Genomic DNA, 25,523 nt, shown 5'->3' on the forward strand with positions numbered 1-25,523 from the left:
AGATTTTTAGGTCACCCAGGAGACATAAATTCTGCCACAGATTTCTCTATTAAATTCTATCAGATGGTTTAAACGCCGCAGCAGGACACCCTTCTCTGTTAGACTCTACATTTCTAGAACAATTGCCCTAAAAGTCCCATTAAATGGAACGGAGCCCGATTGGTTTCACCCCCAATCAATGGGGCGGGACTATTCCATGGGGGCTGCATTGCTTTGCCGCTTTTGGCTCAGGTGCTTTGGCCACCACTTGCCCTCTGCCAATCCTGGTGCTAGGAGGCAGGGCTGATTTGACTGCCCCATTGTGGACACTGTGAACCCAGGGTGAAGATGCTCACACCAGTGCACTATTCCTATAGGGCAGAGGGATAAGCTGTCTTGGCACAGGGTGTCTTTAGACCCCTGTCGCTGTGTCCACACTAGGGGCTGCACAACGTAGCTATTTCAGTGTTAAAAAAAAATCACCCCCAAGAGAAGCAATGGAGAGCAGCCCTTAGAGCCAGGCCCCAGGAAGTCAGTGGGGACACAGGGGTTCCCCCACCGGGTTTGCAAGGTCAGATCCCAGCCGAGCAGCGAGTCCCAGGAGCAGGGAGAAGGTGGGTGCATGCAGGACTCAGCCCTGAGTCCTTGGGGGCAGACCAAGCAGGGGCTCTGAGGCACAAACGGGATCAGCCCTAGCAACCCCCTCCCCACTTCACTTCCTCGCATCTCCCTCAGCAGGACAGAAATAGAGTGGATGTCCCTATAAATAGCCCCGAGGGAGAGGCCAAGGAGGAAGGGGACAGTGAGAAGGCCTGGCCAGGCACCACTATGGGTCCTGCGCCACCAGAGCTCCTCCCCATTCCCGGGCCAAGAGGGGACCATGGAGACCCAGGGATGCAGCCCCTGTGTCCTGGGATCTCTCATGGGCCAGCAGCCCCCTCTCCAGGTGCTGGCGGGGAGAGGCCCCTAAGGCAGGAGTCAGCGCCCTGCTGGAGGAGCAGCACTAGCTCAGACATTCCTGCGCCCCCTCGGCACTTCTCACCCTTCCTCAGCACTTGACGGGCACGTAACCTGGTTCCTCTAGCCCTGAGAACATCACCCGCCGGCCCTGAGCAGGTGCTGGTGGCTCCTCAGCACCAGGGGATTCCCGCAGGTCTGGAGGCTCACCGCTGGCGCAGCCTGTGCCAGGACAGTCACCCCGGCAGGCTCATCCGCACGGGGTGTTTGTCAATTCCCCCCCACAGCCACTGCCATGCGCGCTTGCCCCAGTGAGGGTAGCCAACTCCCCCACCCACTGCGCTTGCCCCTGCGAGGGTTCTAGCCAGCACTAACCCAGGCGTGTGGGGCCTGGTATAACTATTTGCTCCCAGCTCTACTGGTCAGCACGTATGCCACCTCAATCTGTCACAGCTCTGAGCACCTCATCAGTCACCTGCCACGGGGTGGGGGTCAGGGAGGTATGGTTAATGAGGTGTGAGCTCTGCAATTCGGTTGTCACAATGCCCCGCCTCCAAGGAACACTGTGGGGGTGGGAGGGGGTGGATGTGGATGGCATTTGTCAGACAGCAGCTAGCTAGGGGCCAGCATGACAGACTGAGCTTCCAAGCCGGGTCAGAGCAGAGCCCAGTGCCCCCTGTCCACCCCCCAACCCCTTTCCAGCTGGCCTCTGGCTAGTGGGTGGCTGGTAACATTTCCCAGGCCTGGCCCAGATGCCTGCCCATTCTCCAGGCACCATCCAGCTCACTGCAAGGTTCTGGGGTACACCCAGGTCTAGCATCCCAGCAGAACTGACTGGGAAGCGGGCATTAACACCCCCACCCCCACCCCAGTTTTCTGGGCAGGCAGTGGCTGGGCAGGAATACATGGGAGTAGCCAAGGCAGCAACAAAGCAAGGTTTGTCCTTTCAATTCCTTAAGCATTCCTCAGCCTGTCACAATAGCAGAGAAAGGAGAAAGTGCTAACCCAGGGAGGAGGCAGCCGCCAGCAGGACAAACAGCCATTGATCGACTGGCAGTGGGTGGCCTTCCCAAGTGCCCCCACAGCCTGCCTACGTCAAGGGCCCCAGCCTCCAGCCCCTGCGGATCCTGCGCTGAGGCACTGGGAACCGGATGCAGCCGCAGGGGTGGGGCATTGCGAATGACATCGCCCTCCAGCTGGCCCTGGCCTGAATCTCGTCCAGCAGCACAGCACCTCTGGGAGCCACACAGCGAGGGGTGAACCCACCAAGCCCCAGGCAGGGGGTGGCTTGGGGAGATTCCTCTATGCAATGACTTGGCTTCCAATTAGTCCTTTCCAGTTCTCCCCGAGCCTCCCAGGAAACCAGACGTATCCTTCCCTGACAGGAACAAGCGGGGTTTTGTCTGCTATCAGCCTCAGTCCACGAGGCCAGTGGGCGCTTTGCCACCAACTCAGCGTGCATGCGGTCAGCCCCAGCCATCATTGGCTTGCAAAAATCCACGTGACCAAGCGCCCCGAGGTTAGTGTCTGCATGAAACGGGCCGTGGGCAGCACCAGGGGATTAAACCCAGTCCCGAGAGGACACAGCAGCTGTACATTCAGCCCAGTGACACTCATGGACCCCTGCTCTGCAGAGACCAAGGCCTGAATATCTCGGAGTGGGTCCCTCCAGGGCCTATTGGCCTGGCAGCAGGGACGGGGGCTGCCTATCCTGGTCCCCAGGGACATCAATCCAAACCCCTGGATTACAACTATTGTAAATACCCAAGCACGAGGCTGAACTTGAGAACAATAGGGCTCAGGAGCGAAGCCCTGGCCCAGAGAGCAGGCGCTGCCAGGTATGACTGCTGGCAAAGCCCGGCTGGTCCATGGCACGCAGAGCGGCCAGCACTGACTGCAAGGAGGTATCCTAAGGCTCTGCATGCCCTGCCTGTCAAAAGGCCACAAGCCTGCGCTCAGACCAGTGTCACCACGCTAACCAGAGATCACCCTGCAGGCAAAAGCCACCACCATGAGCACCAGCCAGATCCCGCAGGGACAGCCAAGGTTTGCTGGCCCAGCTCTGGGCTGCGTCCCCTTCTCTACAGGCACTCGGCCCAGCATCTCCCCCACAGGGCCGTTCAGCAGGATGCAAATACCAGAGCGGGGGGGGGGGGGGGCATCCCTAAACAAGCCAGCAGCCCCCCATCACCCCCACCCCCTTTCCGGCACTGCCCCTCCGCCCACTGGCACTCACATGTCCGGTGCCAAGGCAGAGCGAGCGTGCAGGGAGCACGCAGCCAGCCACTCGCCTTCCCTTTGTTCCACTCCCATGGACAGAAGGAAAACACTGAAGTCTTAAAGGCACACGGGAGCCCACCCCCTTCGCCTTCTCCATGGAAACTGGCTCCAGCCATGTGATTCAGACAGGAAACTACAGGGATATCAGCTGCAAAGAGCTGGGAACTCCTCCCCCAGCCCCCACTGATAGGGAGAGCGCCCAGTGCTGCGAGGCTGGCACTGAGAGAAGGGGGCAAGCCAGGAACCTGGCAACGAGTCTGGGCTTAGCCCGGCCGAGTGCCACTCAGAGCCTGCATTCGGTGGGCGACTGCAATGAGGAGACTGGTACCACAGTGCTCACTGGGCCCTGGGGAGACATGCCAGAATCAGGCCCGTGTCCTGCAAGGCTTGTGGGGGGGGGAGCCCCCACCAGAGGGCACTACTGGCAAGAGCCAATTGCTCAAGCCCCCCCGGACCCACACAGAAGAGACTCCAGTCACACTGGGTCACAAGGGAAAGGTGTTTGGGGCCAGCAAGACTGACAAAGGCCCAGTGTGGAGCACTGAGGGGTGGGGGCTGCCGGTCAGGACTCAGCCTGGGTGGGCCTCCAGGACCGGAACAGCAGGGCCCAGTGGGATGCTTTCCTGAAGTTCCTGCTTGCTCAGTTCTGCCCCACTGAGCCCAGCTCTGTCCCTGTGGTCAGTGCAGGCAGCTCCAGCTATGGTTCCCTTCTGGCTGGGGGCAGCCTTCCCCAGGAGCCCTCAAGAGCTTTCAGGCCTCACATGACAGAGGTGACCTCTCTTGCACCAGTCAGCATGAGTAGCCAACAGGAACGGCAGACATGGGGTAATGGTGCCAGCCATTCCCCGCTCCCCCAAGCTCTGTACAACTCAGGCTTCACTGAGGACACAAGACAGGTGAAAGTAGCATGGACTAGTGCACAGGATCCCTGGGTCCCATTCCCAGCTCTGCCACTGACTGGCTGGGATCTTGAGCGGTCCCTTGCCCTCTCTGTGGTCATCTGTAAAGCAGGGCGGATAACACTAGCCCCCAAACTGGACTATTCCACACACCCATCCAGGGGTCACCCAGTGTAATTAAGAGGCAGCAGGTCTAGAACCAACAAATGGAAGTTCTTCACACAGCACACAGCCAACCTGTGGAACTCACTGCCAGGGCATGTTGTGAAGGCCATAAGCATAACTGCATTAAAAAAATAACTAGATATGTTCATGGAGGGTAAGTCCATCAATGGCTATTAGACACAATGGGCAGGGACGCCACCCTGTGTTCTGGGTGTCCTAACCTATGACGGCCAGAAGCTGGGAATGGGCAACAGGGGATGGATCACTTGATGATTCCCTGTTCTGTTCATTCCCTCTGGGGCACCTGGCACTGGCCACTGTTGAAAGACAGGATACTGAGCTAGATGGATCACTGGTCTGACCCAGTGTGGCTGTTCTTATGTTCTTATCCACCCTATGAGACAGCGCCATCCCGTGGCTGACCCCGGGTGGGGCAGGGCCATCAAAGGGCAGCCTTGCTCTGGATGGAGCTGGCAGCATTTCGATTGCGTCTCACACCTCGGCAGATGGTCCCAGGATCATGTGAGTCCCAGCAGAAGGGTATTACCACTGAATCCAGGCCCTACACCACCCACTCTCCCCAGGGCCAATGCCACTGGACTCTGAGCTCAGGGGAAACGTGTCTCTCACACGCATGCCACGAACTGACAAACCCAGTGTGGAAATCAGAGCCTGGGTAGCGCCAGGCACAGCCCCTAGGGCATGAGTGCACAGATGGGCTGCACTGGCTGCTCCCCAGGAGCCCCAAGGAAGTACCTGCTGGCACGTGAGGGAGCAGATTGCAGCCATCCTTGTCTCTAACATGGGTGTGTCGGCCATGAAATGACCCACCCCAGCCTGAGTCACCTCTCGCTGGGCCCTTACCCTGGGCAGCTACGTCCATCCCCCTGTGGGTAGCGAGCCCCCTTTGTGGACAGCAGTGAGAACACCTTGACACTAACACTCAGCTTGTCCAGACAGGTTCCCATCCAAAGGTCTCAAAAGCACCTTGCTGCAGCAGGAGAGTACAATTAAACACATTTCACTGATAAGGAAACTGAGGCCCGGGGAGGGGAAGTGACACACCCAAGGCCACCTTAGTGAGCCAGCGGCCGAGGCAGGAACAGAACCCAGAAGTCCAGACTCCCAGTCATGTGCTCTAACCACTAGACCTTGCTGCCTCCCCTGGTGATTTGAAGAGCTTCATTCTGGAGGGTGGGAGCCGGAGGCTTGAGCTCAAAGTTGCCTCCCCATAAAGACAGCGCCTCCTAGTGGGGAGTCAGCTCCAGACAATGCGGCCAGAAGCAGCAAGGGCATGTGCAGGAGGGGCAGCCCTGCTCACTCAGGGCCCAAGCCAAGACACACCAGCTACAATTGTTCCGGGGTCTCCCTGACTTCCAGGATGCAGCAGGCGAGTGCAATTAAACCTGCAGCCTGCAGGTACAATATGCTCCATACAGAGGGCATCTGCAGCCAGGCCTAGGCTCAGAGAGAGAATTCCCACATTCCAAGAGTCTGCCCTTCAGCCCCACTGCACTCGAGGATGGAGATGTAACTGCATCCCGGTGTACAAGCTCCGTGCGAGGTCGAGGATGGAGATGTAACTGCATCCCGGTGTACAAGCTCCGTGCGAGGTGCTGCAAGGGCAGTTGCATCTCCCTCCAGCACAGAGCAGGGAGGCGGCCCCTTTCCAGCTAATCAAGGAAAACAATGAAGGGTTTAGTTCATTCTTGCCCCCACCCACAAACCCTCTTGTACCAAGGCTGCAAACCAGCCCCACACTAGCCACATTATGCCAGCCACCTCTCCCCACCCACCCCAGGAGAGAACTGGAGTCAGAGGAGCTCACGGGCAAGAGGCTCTGCATGCCGGGAGCACAGTCTGGGCCGTTGCCCTCGCAGTTTGCAGCTGTACGTAGTTTTCTTATCCAGGGGTGCTGTGCGCAGCTCTGCTCAGCGCTTGCGTCACGAGCTACAGGTCACCGCCCAGCCGGCTTCAAAGAGCAAATGAATCTCGTGCTGTCAGACTAGCCCAAGGCACCCCAGGCTGGGGCAGTCACTCCACAGCTCCCGAGCAGCAGCCAGCACTCTCAGCCTGACACAGCAGAGGCCGGTACCACCTCAGCCCCAGCCCACCCTGCTGTCAGGAACAATCCTGTGGTGACCCTGGGGGACAGGCTGGCTGATCTAACAGGGCTCTGTCCGCTCCAGGTTCAAGGACTCAACCACTCTAGAGTTCAGCAGGGAATTGCCACGGCCAGCTTTTGAGCAGGCAAGAACTGGCTATGCTGGGTACTGACCCAAGCTCCTGCTCCGTGCTCTGGGGAGACCTGTACTTGGTCCCCAGTTCCCATGCCTGTCACAGGCCGGCAGAGCTGTGGATGCACCGGCGTGAGGGTAGCACATCTCCAACCATCAATGAAGCAGAGCTTACTGGCATGGCTGCACCCATCCTTCCCAGCTCAGAGGTCTGCAAAGCTCCCCCACTCTCACACCTGGCCTAGATTTTGCAGGATCGCCCTAGTTTGAAATGGGCCACGCCTGTCCCAGACCCCTGTGGACCGTCCCATCGTTCAAAGGAGAGGCAGCAATGGTCTGATGCAAGAACACTAATCCCACTTTATGTTCAGGGTTTGCAAAATTGCAATGAAGTAAGCAGGGCAATGAAGTGGAACAACAAACAATGCCGTGTGCTGAGGCACTGCTCCTGCAAGTCTCACAGGGCGTCCCACTCCTTACCGGAGCAGTATGCCCAACCACGAGCCACTGACGCACCCAGGCGAAGGGACTGCTCCAGGGTCACAGAGGGAGTCTGTGACAAAGCCAGGAAGAGAACCCACAAGTCCCAGCTCCCAACCCCTCTACACACTGCATCATGCGACCTCTCAAATACATAGAATAAGCCATTCTGGCCTAGAAGATGCAGTTGGATCACAAAAAACCTGAACAGCGTAGAGAAGGAAGAAGAGAACAGGCCCTCTTAGCATGATCACTAGGGAATTAAACTGAAATAGACACCAAAGCAGAAGCACACAGAGATGCCACAAAACACACCCAAACAACCCCCATCCGGTCACTTTTCTCCCGAACACTCCTTCCAGCTTCCCCCAGTTACATCTGAGCACAAGGCTCGAACTGGCAGTTCCATGTCTCTCTTTACTCTCCTGGTCTGGGAGGTTCTGGGCAGAAGAAGGGCAGGAAGGGCAGCAAGGGCGCAAGTCAGGCCATTACACCATCCGGTCTTCCCCAGCCTGGAGGTCTGCAAAGCACCTGGGGCAGTTACCCTGCCGCTCTTCCCACCAGCTGTATGCTCTGGGTGCTGTCACTGAACATACTGACGGGGGAGGCTCCAGGGGACGCGCCCTGTTCTGTCTGATGGCAGCTGGATCCCGTGGTAGCCGTACATACTGCCGGACCCGGGGACTTGCATCATGCACCCTTCAGCACCGTACTAAAGCCTTACGAGTCAGCAGACCCCCAGACTGCAATCAGCTAGACGGCCAGACCTTGGATTTCCAGGGCAGAATAACCCTCCGTCTGGCCCAAGCTAAACGTACTGACTTCAGGTGTCCTCTCTGGATGGTACACCCAGGCCGGGGCAGGAGGAGGATGAGGAGTGGAGTGGCACTCTGCCCACAAAGTGAACCCGCTGACTAGTGACACTACCCTCAATAGGGAGCAGGTATTCACAATACAATCACATGCCCTCTCTGGCTATGCTGGGCTCCTTGGACCTGGCTCCCCTTCGGTGGGGCTCAAATACCCTGCTGGCTTCCCCTCAGCACAGGAAGTACGTACTGCCTGCTCCATGCCCAGGCTGCACCTCCCATGCCTACACTGCTACACGTAGCGGCATCACATCCCACTGCCAAAGCCTTTAGCTGCCATACGTAGCTACACACTGCAGCGAGTGCGGACAAAGCCTGTGGCATGCAGCTACACATGGCCTACAGCCACCGCAAGCAAAGACAAGGTCTTTGGCAGCTCCCCACCTCTAGCTTTGAGAGGCCCCAGGACAGCATCGTCAGCGCAGGCTCAGCAGCGTGTACCGCCATTGCACCGGGATGGGCTGCTCTCTTGGGAGAACTCCCAGGTGGCAACTTCACAACGAATGGGCCATAGGTGAGAAACAAGGCCCTGCGGCTGAGGGGCTAGGTGGAGAGGAAGTGGGGAGTAGCTACGCTACTGGGCAGTTCCCCACCCGCCACTCTGGCCCCCCTCTCCGCACCCAGGGAGCCTCACCATGCACTTTTGCTAGTAAACATTAACTCCACAAAGGTCTCTGCTCAGCACTGTCTGGGCCAGGGGCACAGCCTGCTCCAAGCTCCCTGGAGCCCTCTCCACTCAAGCTCCACCCATCAAATAGGGAAAACCCTTCCAAATGAAGGGAGGTTTGGATTCGCCTGCCAGTAGCTCCACAGCAAATCCCCGGCATGCACACTCGAGGGGAGGGGAATAAATTCTCCATGCAACAGCATTTCCCATTTAGCTTGAGGACTGACATCGGATGGCACTAAGGGGTTAACGCTGACAGGCCAGAACGCGCTGTGGGCATGTCAGGATCTAAGCCCTGAGTGGCGCTGCCCAGCAGACCCTGCTGCGGAGCAGAGAGAGTCACAGAGCCCGGTTAGGAAGCTAACACAATGAAATACCACGCACCCCTCTTCCCCAGTGCAGTGACCAGCCCCCACAGAGACACGGCCCACACCTTTGTAACGTCTGGCTCCAGGAGGGTGCCTAGACGTGAGCAGAGGTGCCCCTGCTCCACCAGCCCTGAATCCGGCCCCTAACGAGGCACGAGCCCAGGGGCTGCACCTGCAGGGTCTCTGCTGCCACGAAGAGCCAGGGCCATCTGCAGGCCAACTTCATGGGGGGAGGCGAGCACAGCAGAGGCACAGCCCTCTATCCAAGAACCACCTGTGTCTCCCTGGAGAGGCTTAGTAATTGCCTGTCAGTCACAGGACGCAAAAGCTGCCAGCCATCAGCTGTGTCTGCTCTGCCAGGAGAGAAGACAAAGGCTGCTCATGGCCCCCAGGCCACCCCTCAGACAGCTGCTGATGGCTGCATGGGGCCACACTGAGCCTGTCCCTGGGGGCGCCTGAGGCGGCCCCCGGTCCCAGCAGGGCGGCAGAGGCTAGAACCATTTTGCTCATTCCTTCCGCTCTCTTTGGCGAGAAGCACACGGCCCTGGCTCGGGGCCTTTCCACTCCACGTCACCCCTTGGAACGGCCGTGCTCCCGGCACTCCCTGCCCGCAGCTGCGGCCCCACAGAGCTCCTGGCCAGGGCCTCTGCCGCACTGCCCACAGGCCAGCCTGGGGCGGGGGGCCAGGCCCGCTCCCGGCAAGCTCCACCAGCTGCCCTTCAGTGGGAGCTGGGAGGGCAGCGATAGCATGGGGGGGCCTCAAGCTCGCAGAGCGCCTGGGAGTCCTGCACGAAGCCTCCCCCCACCTGCAACACCGACCTACCCCCGACAAGGAGCAAGCAGTGAACGAGTGTCCCCCTCCACCCCTGCTCCTCTCCTCTCTTTCCCTCCCCCTGCTCGTAGCTGCTTTTCATTTACTTGGCAACTCAGCAGGGCTGAGACTCATACCCACTCAGCCTGCCAAAGGTACCGCTGTCCTCACAAGGCCTGCTAGTGCCTCTCACGCAGTGTCCACCAGCCCCTCCCCAGCCCAGTGCAGCTCTGCCAGCTTCACAGCAGAGCACGAATCCAGCTCGGCAGGTCCTGCCGTCGTCCCTGGTTCAAACCCTCTGGTGTGGTTTCAATGCAGGTTGGCAGCTCAAGCCTGCCGCAGGAGCACAGAAGAGGGAAGGGAGAGCATTTCGCTGCTACAGAACAGCTTCTCCTGCCTGGGAACTCGGTCCTGAGGGGCCCTCGGTACAGCCCTGCGTCAGAGGGACCCCACCCCCAGCTCAGTAGCAAAATGCACGGATGGGCCCTGTGCTCATCACCTGCAATGGGCACGCAGGGCTGCCAGCATGCACAGGGCCGTGCGGACAAAGCAACGGGCAGGACCCCGCCCTATGGAGCTGAACCTGGACAGACAAAAGTGCAAACAATAGGAGACCTGGGTAGGTAAAGGAGCTGGAGGGCACGACAGAGTCAGAAACTGCCAGTTCAATCCACTTGGCCCAAAAGCCACCGGGGAGCCTGGCCCTGGTCACTATCCAAGGGGGTGAGATTCTAGGCTGCAACCCTCAGAAGTCCAGTCCCCCCTCCAGAACGACTCCGATCTCAGCTAAGCCCGGGCACAGAGCCCCAGCACCACCAGCTGCCACCTCCGCGCCCTCAGCCTGGGGCCATGGGCAGCTGAGCTGTCCCCAGCCATTCAGCCCTGGTTTTCGGTCCCTGTGCCACACTGGCTCCCGCCGTGATGAGCCAGCCCTGCTCCATGCTCTGCGGGTCCATCAGGGACCAGGGCAGGCTGCCCCATGAGTCAGAGCTAACTGCAGACAACGCATCACTGGCAGAGGTTTCTAACCCATGCCAGTCACCTCCACCTGCCGGTCCCAAGGAGAGACTCAGGCGCTGCCCCGCATACTTGTCAGAAAGACAACACCCACGCGCTACTTAATTCACATTACCGGCCCAAGACCAGCCCAAAGCAATGTAAACCCAGCCTTCCCTACTGGGCCCCACATGTGCCAGGTAGTTGTACGCATCACTTAGGCTGCGACACCTAGGCCCTAGACAGGGAGAGTCGAGGATGGAGGTGGAGCCCTGGCTTTCATGGGCTAATGCCAACCATCAGTGTGAGTGATGGTGCAAGGGCTGGGCTAGCAGAACTCAAGTCAGCAGACCCTAGGTTTGCTAACCTAGGGCTCCAGCATCCACACCGCATTGTGCATCCGAGTCCAGCCCTCAACTCCCACACTTCCTAGCGCTGCTCGGGCCCTGTGCTCATAGTGCAGCATGGGGCAACTCGACTGTCCAGAGGTCACAGAGAGTTGGCCCGTGAGATTTGGGGATACTATTGGTGGATTCCCAATGCATGCTCCAAAGCAACAGGGCTTGAACCCTGGGTCCCAGCTTGCCAGAGGCTCAGACCCTCCATCCCCATGGGGCGCTAGGGCTCTGAGTCAGCACAACATGTGTGTAGACAGAGGGGGTTAGGCCTGAGCTGGAGTTCAAACCTGGCCCTACCCTTCAGCCCAGACACACCTGGGTCCCAGCCACACTAGGAAACTGGCCTGGAGCTGATAAGAATCATAGAATATCAGGGTTAGAAGGGACCTCAGGAGGTCATCTAGTCCAACCCCCTGCTCAAAGGAGGACCAATCCCCAACTAAATCATCCCAGCCAGGGCTTTGTCAAGCCTCACCTTAAAAACTTTTAAGGAAGAAGATTCCACCACCTCCCTAGGTAACGCATTTCAGTGTTTCACCACCCTCCTAGTGAAAAAGGTTTTCCTAATATCCAACCTAAACCTCCCCCACTTCAACTTGAGACCTTTACTCCTTGTTCTGTCATCAGCTACCACTGAGAATAGTCTAGATCCATCCTCTTTGGAACCGCCTTTCAGGTACTTGAAAGCAGCTATCAAATCCCCCCTCATTCTTCTCTTCCATAGACTAAACATCCCCAATTCCCTCAGCCTCTCCTCATAAGTCATGTGTTCCAGTCCCCTCATCATTTTTGTTGCCCTCCGCTGGACTCTTTCCAATTTTTCCACATTCTTCTTGTAGTGTGGGGCCCAAAACTGGACACAGTACTCCAGAGGAGGCCTCACCAATGTCGAATAGAGGGGAACGATCACCTCCCTCGATCTGCTGGCAATGCCCCTACTTATACAACCCAAAATACCATTAGCCTTCTTGGCAACAAGGGCACACTGTTGACTCATATCCAGCTTCTCGTCGACTGTAACCCCTAGGTCCTTTTCTGCAGAACTGCTGCCGAGCCATTCGGTCCCTAGTCTGTAGCGGTGCATGGGATTCTTCCGTCCTAAGTGCAGGACTCTGCACTTGTCCTTGTTGAACCTCATCAGATTTCTTTTGGCCCAATCCTCTAATTTCTCTAGGTCCCTCTATATCCTATCCCTACCCTCCAGCGTATCTACCTCTCCTCCCACTTTAGTGTCATCTGCAAACTTGCTGAGGGAGCAATTCATGCCATCCTCCAGATCATTAATGAAGATACTGGACAAAACCTGCCCCAGGACCGACCCTTGGGGCACTTCGCTTGATACCAGCTGCCAACTAGACATGGAGCCATTGATCACTACCCGTTGAGCCCGACAATCTAGCCAGCTTTCTATCCACCTTATAGTCCATTCATCCAGCCCATACTTCTTGAACTTGCTGGCAAGAATACTGTGGGAGACTGTCAAAAGCTTTGCTAAAGTCAAGGAATAACACGTCCACTGCTTTCCCCTCATCCACAGAGTCAGTTATCTCACACAGAAGACAATTAGGTTAGTCAGGTATGACTTGCCCTTGGTGAATCCATGCTGACTGTTCCTGATCACTTCCCTCTCCTCTAAGTGCTTCAGGATTGATTCCTTGAGGACATGCTCCATGATTTTTCCAGGGACTGAGGTGAGGCTGACTGGCCTGTAGTTCCCAGGATCCTCCTCCTTCCCTTTTTTAAAGATGGCCACTACATTAGCCTTTTTCCAGCTGTCCGGGACCTCCCCCGATCGCCATGAGTTTTCAAAGATAATGGCCAATGCCTCTGCAATCACATCCGCCAACTCCTTTAGCACTCTCGGATGCAACGCATCCGGCCCCATGGACTTGTGCATGTCCAGCTTTTCTAAATAGTCCCGAACCACTTCTTTCTTCACAGAGGGCTGGTCACCTCCTCCCCATGCTGTGCTGCCCAGTGCAGTAGTCTGGGAGCTGACCTTGTTCGTGAAGACAGAGGCAAAAAAAGCATTGAGTACATTAGCTTTTTCCACATCCTCTGTCACTAGGTTGCCTCCCTCATTCAGTAAGGGGGCCACACTTTCCTTGACTTTCTTCTTGTTGCTAACATACCTGAAGAAACCCTTCTTGTTACTCTTAACATCTCTTGCTAGCTGCAACTCCAGGTGTGATTTGGCCTTCCTGATTTCACTCCTGCTTGCCCGAGCAATATTTTTATACTCTTCCCTGGTCATTTGGTTGCCAACAGGCCCTTCTGAGCTGCCACTGAAAACTATTCAACCACTTGGTGTGGACACGACAAACCCATGCTCGGTACTGGTCCCAGAGCCTGGCCCATCTCAGCAAGTCCCCAGCCCACGTTCTGCCCCACCCCAGCCCTTTGCAACACCACTTCGGGAGGCTGCTGCCGACAATCACCGACAGCAACGCCAGGTTCTAGCATAGGCAGGGCCTAGAAGAGAGGGTGAGATAAGCCCAGAAGACCCAGGCTCCCAGCCGCCTCGCTTCATAAGCCAAGAGACATCTCCTAGGCTGAGCTCTGCTCCTCTGAGCCTCGAGGCCCTGGGGTAAATCCACGAGCAGCAGCTTCCAAGCCTGCACTGAAGGGGGCAGAAACACTGAAGCCAGAGCTCTGGCCTCAGTCATGCACTATGAGTCAGTCAGCCACTGGACTTCCACCCTCGCCTGGCAGGGACGAGCCCCAGGGCTGCACAGTCAGACAGCGCCATGCTTCTAGGCACGGTCCGGCTGCCCTCCACTCCCACTTCTTCTTTCTATGTTTACAGCCCAACAGGGAAAGGGCCTGTCAGCACCCAAGGCAGCTTAGAGCAGCCACAGACTTTTACAGCTGCCACAGGCACTCGGCACTAACCCCCCTGTGGGCAGAACACGCCCAGGCGACTGCTCTGCAACGGGAATCCGGGGCAGGCAGGGGCTGAACTGGATGGAGCCAGAAAATTGAAAACACAGGAAAATTGGATTCAGGCTACAGAGCAGGCTGTGTACTGCGGTAGCACCAAGGAGCCCCAGTCCCAGACCCCTTTGGGCTAGGCCAGGGGTGGGCAAACTATAGCCTGTGTCCGGCTCATCAGACTTTTTAATCTGGCCCTTGAGTTTCTACCGGGGAGCAGGGTTGGGGGCTTGTCCCACTCCGGTGCTCCAGCCAGGGAGCAGGGATGGGGGTTTGCCCCACTCCGCGCATGCCGTGGCTCTGTGTGGCTCCCGGAAGCAGTAGCATGTCCCTCCACCGGTTTCTACACATAGGCGCAGCCAGGGGGCTCCTCACGCTGCCCCTGCCCCAAGTCCTGGCTCTGCAGCTCCCATTGGCCAGGAACCGCAGCCAATGGGAGCTGCAGGGGCGGCGCCTGCAGACGGGGCAGCACGCAGAGCTGCCTGGCCGGCGCCGCACCTCCAAGTAGGAGTCCGGGGGGGGGGGGGGGGAACATGCTGCTGCTTCCAGGAACTGCTTTGAGGTAAGCACCACCCTTCACCGTTCATCGCCTCCCAAGCCCCAAACCCTGCCCAAGCTCTGATCCCCCTCCCACCCTCTGAACCTCTCAGTCCCAGCCCGGAGCACCCTCCTGCACCCCAAACTCTTCATCCCCAGCCCCACCCTAGAGCCCACGCCCCAGCCAGAGCCCTTACCATCACCCCCTGCACCCCAACATCAGCCCAGAGTCCCCTCCCACACCCTGAAACCCTCATTTCTGGCCCCACCTTGGAACCCACACCCCCATCGCAGAGCCCCCTCCCATACTCCAAACTCCTCTGCTCCACTCCCAACCCCCTCCTGCACCCCAAACCCCGCATCCCTGACCCCACCCTAGAGCACACACCTCCAGCTGGAGTCCTGACCCCCTCCCACAACCCAACTCCCTACACCAGCCTGGAGCCCCCTCCCATACACATAACTCCTAATTTCTGGCCCCATCCCAGAGCCTGCACCCCCAGTCAGAGCCCTCACCCCAACCCCCAATTTTGTGAACATTCATGGCCCACCATACAATTTCCATACCCAGATGTGGCCCTCAGGCCAAAATGTAAGCTCATGGAGCAGGTCCTCAAAGAATCAATCCTGAAGCACTTGCATGAGAGGAAGGTGATCAGGAACAGCCAGCATGGATTCACCAAGGGAAGGTCATGCCTGACTAATCTAATCGCCTTTTATGATGAGATTACTGGTTCTGTGGATGAAGGGAAAGCAGTGGATGTATTGTTTCTTGACTTTAGCAAAGCTTTTGACACGGTCTCCCACAGTATTCTTGTCAGCAAGTTAAGGAAGTATGGGCTGGATGAATGGACTATAAGGTGGGTAGAAAGCTGGCTAGATTGTCGGGCTCAACGGGTAGTGATCAATGGCTCCGTGTCTAGTTGGCAGCCGGTATCAAGTGGAGTGCCCCAAGGGTCGGTCCTGGGGCCGGTTTTGTTCAACATCTTCATAAATGATCTGGAGGATGGTGTGGATTGCACTCTCAGCAAATTTGCGGATGATATTAAACTAAGAGGAGTGGTAGATACACTGGAGAGCAGGGATAGGATACAGAAGGACCTAGACAAATTGGAGGATTGGGCCAAAAGAAATCTGATGAGGTTCAATAAGGATAAGTGCAGGGTCCTGCACTTAGAATGGAAGAATACAATGCACCGCTACAGACTAGGGACCGAATGGCTAGGCAGCAGTTCTGCGGAAAAGGACCTAGGGGTGACAGTGGACGAGAAGCTGGATATGAGTCAGCAGTGTGCCCTTGTTGCCAAGAAGGCCAATGGCATTTTGGGATGTATAAGTAGGGGCATAGCGAGCAGATCGAGGGACGTGATCGTTCCCCTCTATTCAACATTGGTGAGGCCTCATCTGGAGTACTGTGTCCAGTTTTGGGCCCCACACTACAAGAAGGATGTGGATAAATAGGAGAGAGTCCAGCGAAGGGCAACAAAAATGATTAGGGGTCTAGAACACATGAGTTATGAGGAGAGGCTGAGGGAGCTGGGATTGTTTAGCCTGCAGAAGAGAAGAATGAGGGGGGATTTGATAGCTGCTTTCAACTACCTGAAAGGGGGTTCCAAAGAGGATGGCTCTAGACTGTTCTCAATGGTAGCAGATGACAGAACGAGGAGTAATGGTCTCAAGTTGCAGTGGGGGAGGTTTAGATTGGATATTAGGAAAAACTTTTTCACTAAGAGGGTGGTGAAACACTGGAATGCGTTACCTAGGGAGGTGGTAGAATCTCCTTCCTTAGAGGTTTTTAAGGTCAGGCTTGACAAAGCCCTGGCTGGGATGATTTAACTGGGAATTGGTCCTGCTTCGAGCAGGGGGTTGGACTAGATGACCTTCAGGGGTCCCTTCCAACCCTGATATTCTATGATTCTTTATGTTTGCCCACCCCTGTGCTAGCCACCGTACAGACACAGAACAAAGCTGTCCCTGCCACAAACGTGAGAGGTGGGCCATTTTGGGGGGGCGGAAGAAGTGCAGTGGTAACCTGTGGGTTATTCTAGGAAGCCCATACTCTGCTCTTCCTCCAGCCTTCTTCCTCTTCTCCTATCACAAAAAGCATGTCTGAGGCCGTGAGGGCCAGGAATTTGGGGCATTTTCCAGTCAGTGCCTCAGCTGTCCGCATGCAAGCCCCCAAGGGCAGAGCGAGCTCTCCGTATCAGACCGGCTCTCCTCCCAGCACAGCAGGAAATGTCTCATGTGCAACTCGGAGCAATCACTCCAAAAGTATTCATGACTAACGGGATTCCTGCAGCCCTAAGGCGCTGTCAGACACAGAGCTGAGGAACAGAGTTCATCAGCAAGAGGGTGACCAGTGCACTGCGCGGCCCGGGGGAGTCAAAGCCTTTGAAGGCAAGGCCGTCTTCGGCTGCCTCTTGCTCCCCCACCCCCTAATCTATTTAACTCTGCCGCACGGGGGGTGCCGCTGCATGCCAGATGCTGGATAGCAGAGAGCCATGCTGTGGGGCATGCACAGCTGCGGGCCCACACCTATGCTCCCCCCACAAGACAGGTCAGTGGACCCAGGAAGCTGGCGTCAGGCTGCTGCACTGGGTGGACTGAAAGCATCCATGCTTAACGCTGCGAGAACCCCTTTGCCTTGTCCTCACTCCTCCCGGATACTGGCTACATTCAGACAGCCCAGCCCACAATGGCTCCTGGGGACCATTGACAAGACAGGGCTAACCGCGCCAAACCTGAGCAGCACAGTGGTTCAGTAGTTCATACCATCCTGTGGGCTCAATCCTTATCCCAGCACCTGGACCCAAAAGCTAGACGGGCCCCCGAGAAGACGCAAGGATGCATAGTCCTGTGACCCCTTTATGAGAGGAGAGCAAGCACAGGATGATCCGAGTAGCCACAAACCCTCCACTCCACATCCTGCAAGCGCTGCCATGCAGGGATCCCCTGGGGAGGCGAGCGGCTTGCAGCCCACACGTTCATCAAACCCCACTGGCATGCAGATCCATTTCTTCCCCAGGTGACCCATACTACTGTGCCATGGAGTAAGCACTGCTCAGCTTGCTGGGCACCTGAGTCTATTTCCCCCAAGCCCAGGAGCGTGTGGGAAAGTGCTCTTTGCAGCAGTATTTATAATTCAAGCAGCAAAAATGCTCTTAAGTGGATTAGGAAAATGCAAAAGGACAAACACACAAGCAAGCTGCAGAGCAACAGGAAGTGGCTCTAATCACCTCCTGTCCCTTCTGGATGGCAGAGGCCCAAAGCGGGATCACCCAGCAGCCAGAGAGACCCCAGAAGGAAGTTATGTGCCTGGGGACAAGTCATGGAACGACAGAGTTTGTGGAAGTTCCCAACAAGGTAGGGCAGAGCGTGAACCCAGCTACCCCAAAGCATGCTGAAGCCCAGGGCTTGGCTGCTCGTTCCCACACTTGGGAGCCCTGGGCAGAGACACAGAACTGCAGAAGCTGGCTCCTCTCCACAAGACAGTCTGCAGTGCCAGGTTTCCCCTTCCCAGAACCTGCAACTTGCTGAGAGCACCCAGTGCCGCTCAGGGGACTTTGTCCTCAGAGGTCCCGCGGAAGGCCCCTCTCCAGGACCAGCAGCGACAGGCACCAAATCCAGGGAGACAGGCTTGCCAGCTGCTCCACTAGAAGCTGAGTATTCCAGGGGCGAAGGGGAATTCGGGCACTCCCCGCCACCGGCTCTGGCATGCTGCAGTTGCCTGGATGGGTTAGGTTACACTCTGTCCTGCACTCTCCTCTCTTCGGCTGAGAGAAACATGGATCAGGCTGAGTCAAGGTCTGACAATGGCCCCCCAGCCTGGAGCTGGGGAATCAGCCTCCCAGTCAGGGGGAGAGGGGAAGGATTAGGAATGGAGACACACACCCTGCACTGGCCCGAGACAATACCCTGCAGGGACTGTTCTTGCCCTGCCTCCCGGGGAACAGCCAGCTAGACCCAATGGCACTTTCCTGTCCCTGCCCTCTGAGGACACGGCCAGCTAAGCCAGCTGTCAGAGGCAGCATTGGCTTTCTCCTGGAGGGCTTGGGCAAGGGCAGCCAAAGCTGCCCCCTGTGACGCTTCAAAGCAAACCAGCCCCTCCAGCCTGACGCCCAGCACTCCGGCCCCCACCGAGGAGACAGGCAGCGCTCAAAGGTTCCGATTCCTGCACCCGTCAGCTCCCCACACCTGGGCCTGCCTTGGCATGGGGTGAGGTGAGCTCTTGAGGTTCCTCCCAACCCGACCTCTCTCTGATTGCTGCGATTCTGTGACTGGTTACAGGGCCGGCTGCAGCACTGCAGCCTGGGGGCGGCTGCCCGGCCTTCCACCCAGAGCACGCAGCCACTTCCAACACAGGGTGGGGGGGAAGAGTAGATGAGGCAGGCCCTAAATGGCAAATGGGTGAAAACTCTTTGGGCCTTCAAGCTTTAATAGCCAGAGCCCGCACGTTGGATGCCCTCTGCAAGTGCCCTCCTGCGCGTCAATGAGAAGTAATGCCCGCCAAGGACATAGATGCCAGAAAACACAAAAGCAAAAGGCCTTCAAAGCGATCACTAATCGGTTCAGAGGCTGCCCAGAAACACACAGCCTGCATCACCAAATTCCCCTCATAACTTACAAAGCTTCTATTAATACAACCAAGGGGAAGGAAGGAAGGAAAAGAGAACCCAGTGTGTTATCTTGTCTGGCCTGGGCAAGTGCCATCTAGTTTAAGGAAGACTCACCCACCGGCCTCCAAACCTAGCCCCAAATGGGAGGCGAAGGCCCAGATCCTGCGCCTACCTGCATCACAGTACAGCTGGAGCCCTTAACTTGGGGATACACTTAAAAGTGAGCTGCAAAGGTAAACCCCCATACATTTATATACACACACACACACACACTTTGATTTTTGTCTGGCAGGTTCTCGCATCTTGATTTTTGTCCTTATAAATATCAGAGTGTCAAGCAAGGCTGGTCTTTCCTTTTTCACTGGAAAACTCAAATGTGGCCTGGGAGTTCAGGTAACCCTTTAACAAAGGGGCTGGGATGCTGACTCCTTAGCAAGGAGAGCTTGGGTCACAGGTTTTCAAAGAGGCGGAATAAAGATCACTTTCCATCTCACTTAATTGGATTCTCCTTCCATGGACACCCTGATGTCCTAAACCACCCAGCTCTCCAGTCAACCACAGAGTCAAAGAATTTCAGGGTTGGAAGGGACCTCAGGAGGTCATCTAGTCCAACCCCCTGCTCAAAGGAGGACCGATCCCCAATTAAATCATCCCAGCCAGAGCTTTGTCAAGCCTCACCTTAAAAACTTCTAAGGAAGGAGATTCCACCACCACCCTAGGTAACGCATTCCAGTGCTTCACCACCCTCCCAGTGAAAAAGAGTTTTCTAATATCCAATCTAGACCTCCCCCACTGCAACTTGAGACCATTACTCCTTGTTCTATCATCTGCTACCACTGAGAACAGTCTAGAGACATCCTCTTTGGAACCCCCTTTCAGGTAGTTGAAAGCAGCTATCAAACCCCCCTCATTCTTCTCTTCTGCAGACTAAACAATCCCAGTTCCCTCAGCCTCTCCTCATAACTCATGTGTTCCAGTCCCCTCGTATTTTTTTGTTGCCCTCCACTGGACTCTTTCCAATTTTTCCACATCCTTCTTGTAGCGTGGGGCCCAAAACTGGACACAGTACTCCAGAGGAGGCCTCACCAATGTCGAATAGAGGGGAACGATCACCTCCCTCGATCTGCTGGCAATACCCCTACTTATACACCCCAAAATGCCATTGGCCTTCTTGGCAAGAAGGGCACACTGTTGACTCATATCCAGCTTCTCGTCCACCGTAACCCCTAGGTCCTTTGCTGCTGAACTGCTGCCTAGCCACTCGGTCCCTAGTCTGTAGCGATGCACGGGATTTTTCCGTCCTAAGTGCAGGACTCTGCACTGTTCCTTGTTCAACCTCATCAGATTTCTTTTGGCCCAATCCTCTAATTTCTCTAGGTCCCTCTGTATCCTATCCCTACCCTCCAGCATATCTTCCACTCCTCCCAATTTAGTGTCATCTACAAATTTGCTGAGGGTGCAATCCACGCTGTCCTCCAGATCATTAATGAAGATATTGGACAAAACTGGCCCCAGGACCGACCCTTGGGGCACACCGTTTGATACCAGCTGCCAACTAGACTTGGAGCCATTGATCACTACCCATTGAGCCCGACGATCTATCCACCTTATAGTCCATTCATCCAGCCCATACTTCTTTAACTTGCTGGCAAGAATACTGTGGGAGACCGTATCGAAAGCTTTGCTAAAGTCAAGGAGTAACACGTCCACTACTTTCCCCTCATCCACAGAGCCAGTTATCTCGTCATAGAAGGCAATTAGATTAGTCAGGCATGACTTGCCCTTGGTGAATCCATCTGACTATTCCTGATCACTTCCCTCTCCTCCAAGTGCTTCAGAATTGATTCCTTGAGGACATGCTCCATGATTTTTCCAGGGACTGAGGTGAGGCTGACTGGCCTGTAGTTCCCAGGATCCTCCTCCTTCCCTTTTTTAAAGATGGCCACTACATTAGCCTTTTTCCAGTCATCTGGGACCTTGCCCAATCGCCATGAGTTTTCAGAGATAATGGCCAATGGCTCTGCAATCACATCCGCCAACTCCTTTAGCACTCTCAGACACAGCGCATCCAGCCCCATGGACTTGTGCCCATCCAGCTTTTCTAAACAGTCCCAAACCACTTCTTTCTTCACAGAGGGCTGGTCACCTCCTCCCCATGCTGTGCTGCCCAATGCAGCAGTCTGGGAGATGACCTTGTTCGTGAAGACAGAGGCAAAAAAAGCATTGAGTACATTAGCTTTTTCCACATCCTCTGTCACTAGGTTGCCTCCCTCATTCAGTAAGGGGCCCACACTTTCCTTGACTTTCTTCTTGTTGCTAATACCTGAAGAAACCCTTCTTGTTATTCTTACCATCTCTTGCTAGCTGCAACTCCAAGTAGGATTTGGCCTTCCTGATTTCACTCCTGCGCAATATTTTTATACTCTTCCCTGGTCATTTGTCCAATCTTGCACTTCTTGTCAGATTCTTTTTTGTGTTTAAGATCAGCAAGGATTTCACTATGAAGCCAAGCTGGTGGCCTGCCATATTTACTATTCTTTCGACACATCAGGATGGTTTGTTCCTTGAACCTCAATAAGGATTCTTTAATATACAGCCAGCTCTCCTGGACTCCTTTCCCCCTCATGTTATTCTCCCAGGTGATCCTGCCCATCAGTTCCCTGAGGGAGTCAAAGTCTGCTTTTTTGAAGTCCAGGGTCCTTATTGTGCTGCTCTCCTTTCTTCCCTGTGTCAGGATCCTGAACTTGACCATCTCATGGTCACTGCCTCCCAGGTTCCCATCCATTTTTGCTTCCATGTCCCCCGCGATAACTCACTCACTCTCTAACACACACACTAAAGCATTTAGTTTGGCAAACACCAGAAGCCCCTTTTGAGCTCTCTGTCGTTATCATAAAATGGGGGAAAGCAGCACAGGCCTAATTACTTTCTCTGTGCAGGTCCCCTTTCAAGAGGGTTCTCACAGTAGCTGCTTTCAGCTCTCAAGGGCCATGAAAATGCTTCTTGGTAATTTAAGAATGAGGAACCCCTCAGCTGATCTTGCTGGCACACACAAGCACAGAGAACTCTAGGTCACAGCCCTGAATTTCAGAAACATCCCATCACTGCAATAGCTTTACTGTCAAACCAAACCTATCCGCTGCATACTTTCCTCTCTGGCTGGACTCTTCTGTGCCATGCCTTAGCTACCAGCAAAGGATTAAACAGGCCCAGCATCAAAAGCAAGCCAGGGAGGGTGGGGAGGCGGGCAGGCAAGCTGCAAGGAGCCGAAACCTTTCATCTGTAAATTACAGCCTACCAAGCTGAGGAAACTCGTCCAGCACCAGCCTCTGAAACCCACACTGGTTATTACCCAAATAATGCAACTCGCTGGACACAGAGTCCCGCAGGCAGCGAGGAAATCAAAGCCAATTGGCACCCAGAGCGCTCCCTGGGAGCTGGAGCCTGATCACTCCTTTCCAAAGGAGGTTACAATTACTCGGCAACGACAGGGAAAATGACGATGGCCCAGTGTCCCCCGGGCCCGAGTGCCCCCCTCCATGCAGGGGTGCGCCCCCCATAGAAGGATGAGGGTCCCCCCGTGCGCCCCCCCATAGAAGGATGAGGGTCCCCGTGGGCCCCCCCATAGAAGGATGAGGGGGGAGGGTCCCCCCGTGCGCCCCCCCATAGAAGGATGAGGATCCCCGTGGGCCCCCCCATAGAAGGATGAGGGTCCCCGTGGGCCCCCCCATAGAAGGATGAGGGGGGAGGGTCCCCGTGGGCCCCCCCACAGAGGGGTGCGGGGAGGGTGGAGAGGGGACTGGGCAGCGGCCGCGGGAGCAGTGCCCAGCGCCGCCAGCGAGCCCGGCCGCTCCCCACAGGCCCGGCCCGGCCCGGCCGCTCCCCCCAGCCCCGGCCCGGGACCCCCGCAAGCCCGGCCCGGCACTTACATGGCTGCAGCAGCCGCTCGCTCCCCGCCCCGCGGCCAGGCCCGAGCAGCGCGGCCCGCAGCCACCGCCTCCTCCAGCCCCTGGGCGGGGCCCGCGGCAGCGACTCCCGCCCCCGGCCCGGCCCACGCCGGGCCCGGGCTTCAGCGGGCCGCGGGCCGGAGCTGGGCTCGGCCCCCCGCGCAGCCCCCCACCCTGTCCGGGGGGCTCTGATCTTCCTGCCCCGCCCGCTGGGGCGCAGCGACCCCAGGCCAGGCCCCCCTGGGCCGCGGCGTGTCCGTGGGGCGGGGGCCAGGGCCCGATTCCTTCACAGGATCCGTGGGGCCGCGGCGTGTCCGTGGGGCGGGGGCCAGGGCCCGATTCCTTCACAGGATCCGTGGGGCCGCGGCGTGTCCGTGGGGCGGGGGCCAGGGCCCGATTCCTTCACAGGATCCGTGGGGCCGCGGCGTGTCCGTGGGGCGGGGGCCAGGGCCCGATTCCTTCACAGGATCCGTGGGGCTGCGGCACGTCCGTGGGGCGGGGGCCAGGGCCCGATTCCTTCACAGGATCCGTGGGGCCGCGGCGTGTCCGTGGGGCGGGGGCCAGGGCCCGATTCCTTCACAGGATCCGTGGGGCTGCGGCACGTCCGTGGGGCAGGGGCCAGGGCCCGATTCCTTCACAGGATCCGTGGGGCTGCGGCACGTCCGTGGGGCGGGGGCCAGGGCCCGATTCCTTCACAGGATCCGTGGGGCTGCGGCACGTCCGTGGGGCGGGGCTCACTCAGACCCTGACGCCTGCACAGGATGCTCAGGGACACGGTGTGTCCAGCGGGCAGAGGTCAGCTCCTCACCCCCTGCACAAGACCTTCGGTAACGTGGCACCCAATGAGTTCAAGTTACCACTGTATCAAACCCATCTGCCCCATTACTGCAGTTAAACTGGCCTATGCCCAAGGGCCTGGGGGGTTGACTTGCCCTCCCTTATCACTGCATAACCTGGGGGCAGGCATACCAGTGCTAAAACCCCCCGCCCCCAGCGCAGGGCAGGCCTCACCGCAAAGGAAAGCAGCCATTCCAGTGCCAACATGGGCCTGGACTCGGGGGTGGGTAATGGAGTGAGTGGACGCCCTACCTCTGTCTTTCCTAGGGTCTAAGTGGGATCTGGGATCTGATCTGAATATAGCTGGTGTATCTGAGACCCAAACTACCACAGTGCAGCCAGTCCAACCCCACTCCCACCCCAGCCAGGCCTGCAAACCTGTGACCGGCAAGGGCCAGAGCCAAGAGTGAGTTATGGAGGTTTCCCCTTATGAGGGATAAGTATACCTCATCTCTGCTCCAGCCGCTATTTATAGAACTGGCCTCAAACGGTTCACTTTGTTGTTATTACATCTACTGCTGTCTGATTTCCACGTTCCATCGCCCTGCCGGCTCCCCACCCCCATACAGCCTGAAAGGCCAGCACCCATCAGCAGGAGGAATTGCAATATTTCATTTTGATTGACAGGAGATGTCACTATAGCGAGGACGGAAAGACATGTGCGTCTGACCCATCGACTCATGTCCGTCGATGCTCCGGGCCAAGTACATGCACGCAGTGGGCAGCGCAGGCAAGAGAAGATGCCCCCGCCTTGCCAGGAAGACTGGTTGCATGGCAGAGCTAACGCAGCTCAGACTGAAGAGGTGGGCAGGGCCAGGGATGAGACCTTACGAAGCAGCTGGGCACACTGGAGAGAGAAATCATTCAGAGTGCATTGAAATCAGTGCTCCCACACCCCTTCCAGTGGAAGCCACGCCTTCTACGAATAGCTCCCTGTGTCAGACGCTGGGCTTAACTTCCCTGGACAGAACACCCAGCTCCCCCACCCTCTGGGGGTCTTCTCACCTGGCCAGGCAGCCCTGGGTGAGTGGGTTCTAGCCCAAGGCCCGTCAGAAACTCGCCCCGGCTCAGGGACAGAGAGCGGTGCGTTCCACAGCCAGAGAGGAGCAGTGGAGGAGGAGCGGCGATGGACGGGGCTGCGGGTTTGTGAAGCAGAATGGAAACTGGGAATCACTCGGGGCAAGTCTACACTGAACCAACCTACATTAAATCAATGTACAGCAACCGCAGGCATTACTGTGGTGGTTCATGTCCACACGACACCCCATCTGTCGGTGGTGCGCGTCCTCACCAGGAGTGCTTCCACCAATTTAACTGGGTAGGCACTGACAGCTGGAGCCCCCAGCCCTGGGGCTGACAGCCCGAGCTGCCCCCCATGCATGGGACTCACAGCTCTGGCTGTCAGCCCTGGGAGCAGCCAACAGGCGCTGTAGGTAATGCAGTGTCTGCAGACACCGTGCTGCCCTAACTACACCGACCTGAGCATTACGCCTCTCGCGAAGGTGGAGTTTTGACCTTGGTGTAGTGGGTGACTTACATGGGCAGGAAC

The 25,523-nt window shown here is 56.9% G+C and overlaps 1 protein-coding gene and 1 long non-coding RNA gene across 6 annotated transcripts in view; one reads left to right on the plus strand and one right to left on the minus strand.

The window, feature by feature from the left end:
* The window catches only part of RIPOR1 (RHO family interacting cell polarization regulator 1), a 117,479-nt gene that overhangs the window by 68,679 nt on the left and 23,277 nt on the right, over positions 1-25,523 (minus strand). For 2 of the 5 annotated variants that reach the window (XM_084644603.1, XM_084644604.1), the window contains exon 1: positions 3,173-3,347. The exons of 2 other annotated variants lie outside the window; for them this stretch is intronic. In XM_084644603.1, the coding sequence (XP_084500729.1) occupies positions 3,173-3,332 (160 nt within the window). In that variant the 5' untranslated portion in view covers positions 3,333-3,347. Of the gene's footprint in view, positions 1-3,172; positions 3,348-23,119; positions 23,203-25,523 lie in introns of those variants that run through there. One more of the 5 variants, XM_084644607.1, reaches the window with a different exon arrangement.
* On the plus strand, positions 23,745-25,199 carry LOC311528976. The gene is made up of 2 exons (XR_014713744.1): positions 23,745-23,964; positions 24,602-25,199. It is a non-coding gene; the product is annotated as an uncharacterized lncRNA (long non-coding RNA).

The sequence above is a fragment of the Lepidochelys olivacea genome, assembly GCF_965140295.1.
Source record: "Lepidochelys olivacea isolate rLepOli2 genome assembly, chromosome: 12".
Classification (NCBI taxonomy): domain Eukaryota; kingdom Metazoa; phylum Chordata; order Testudines; family Cheloniidae; genus Lepidochelys; species Lepidochelys olivacea.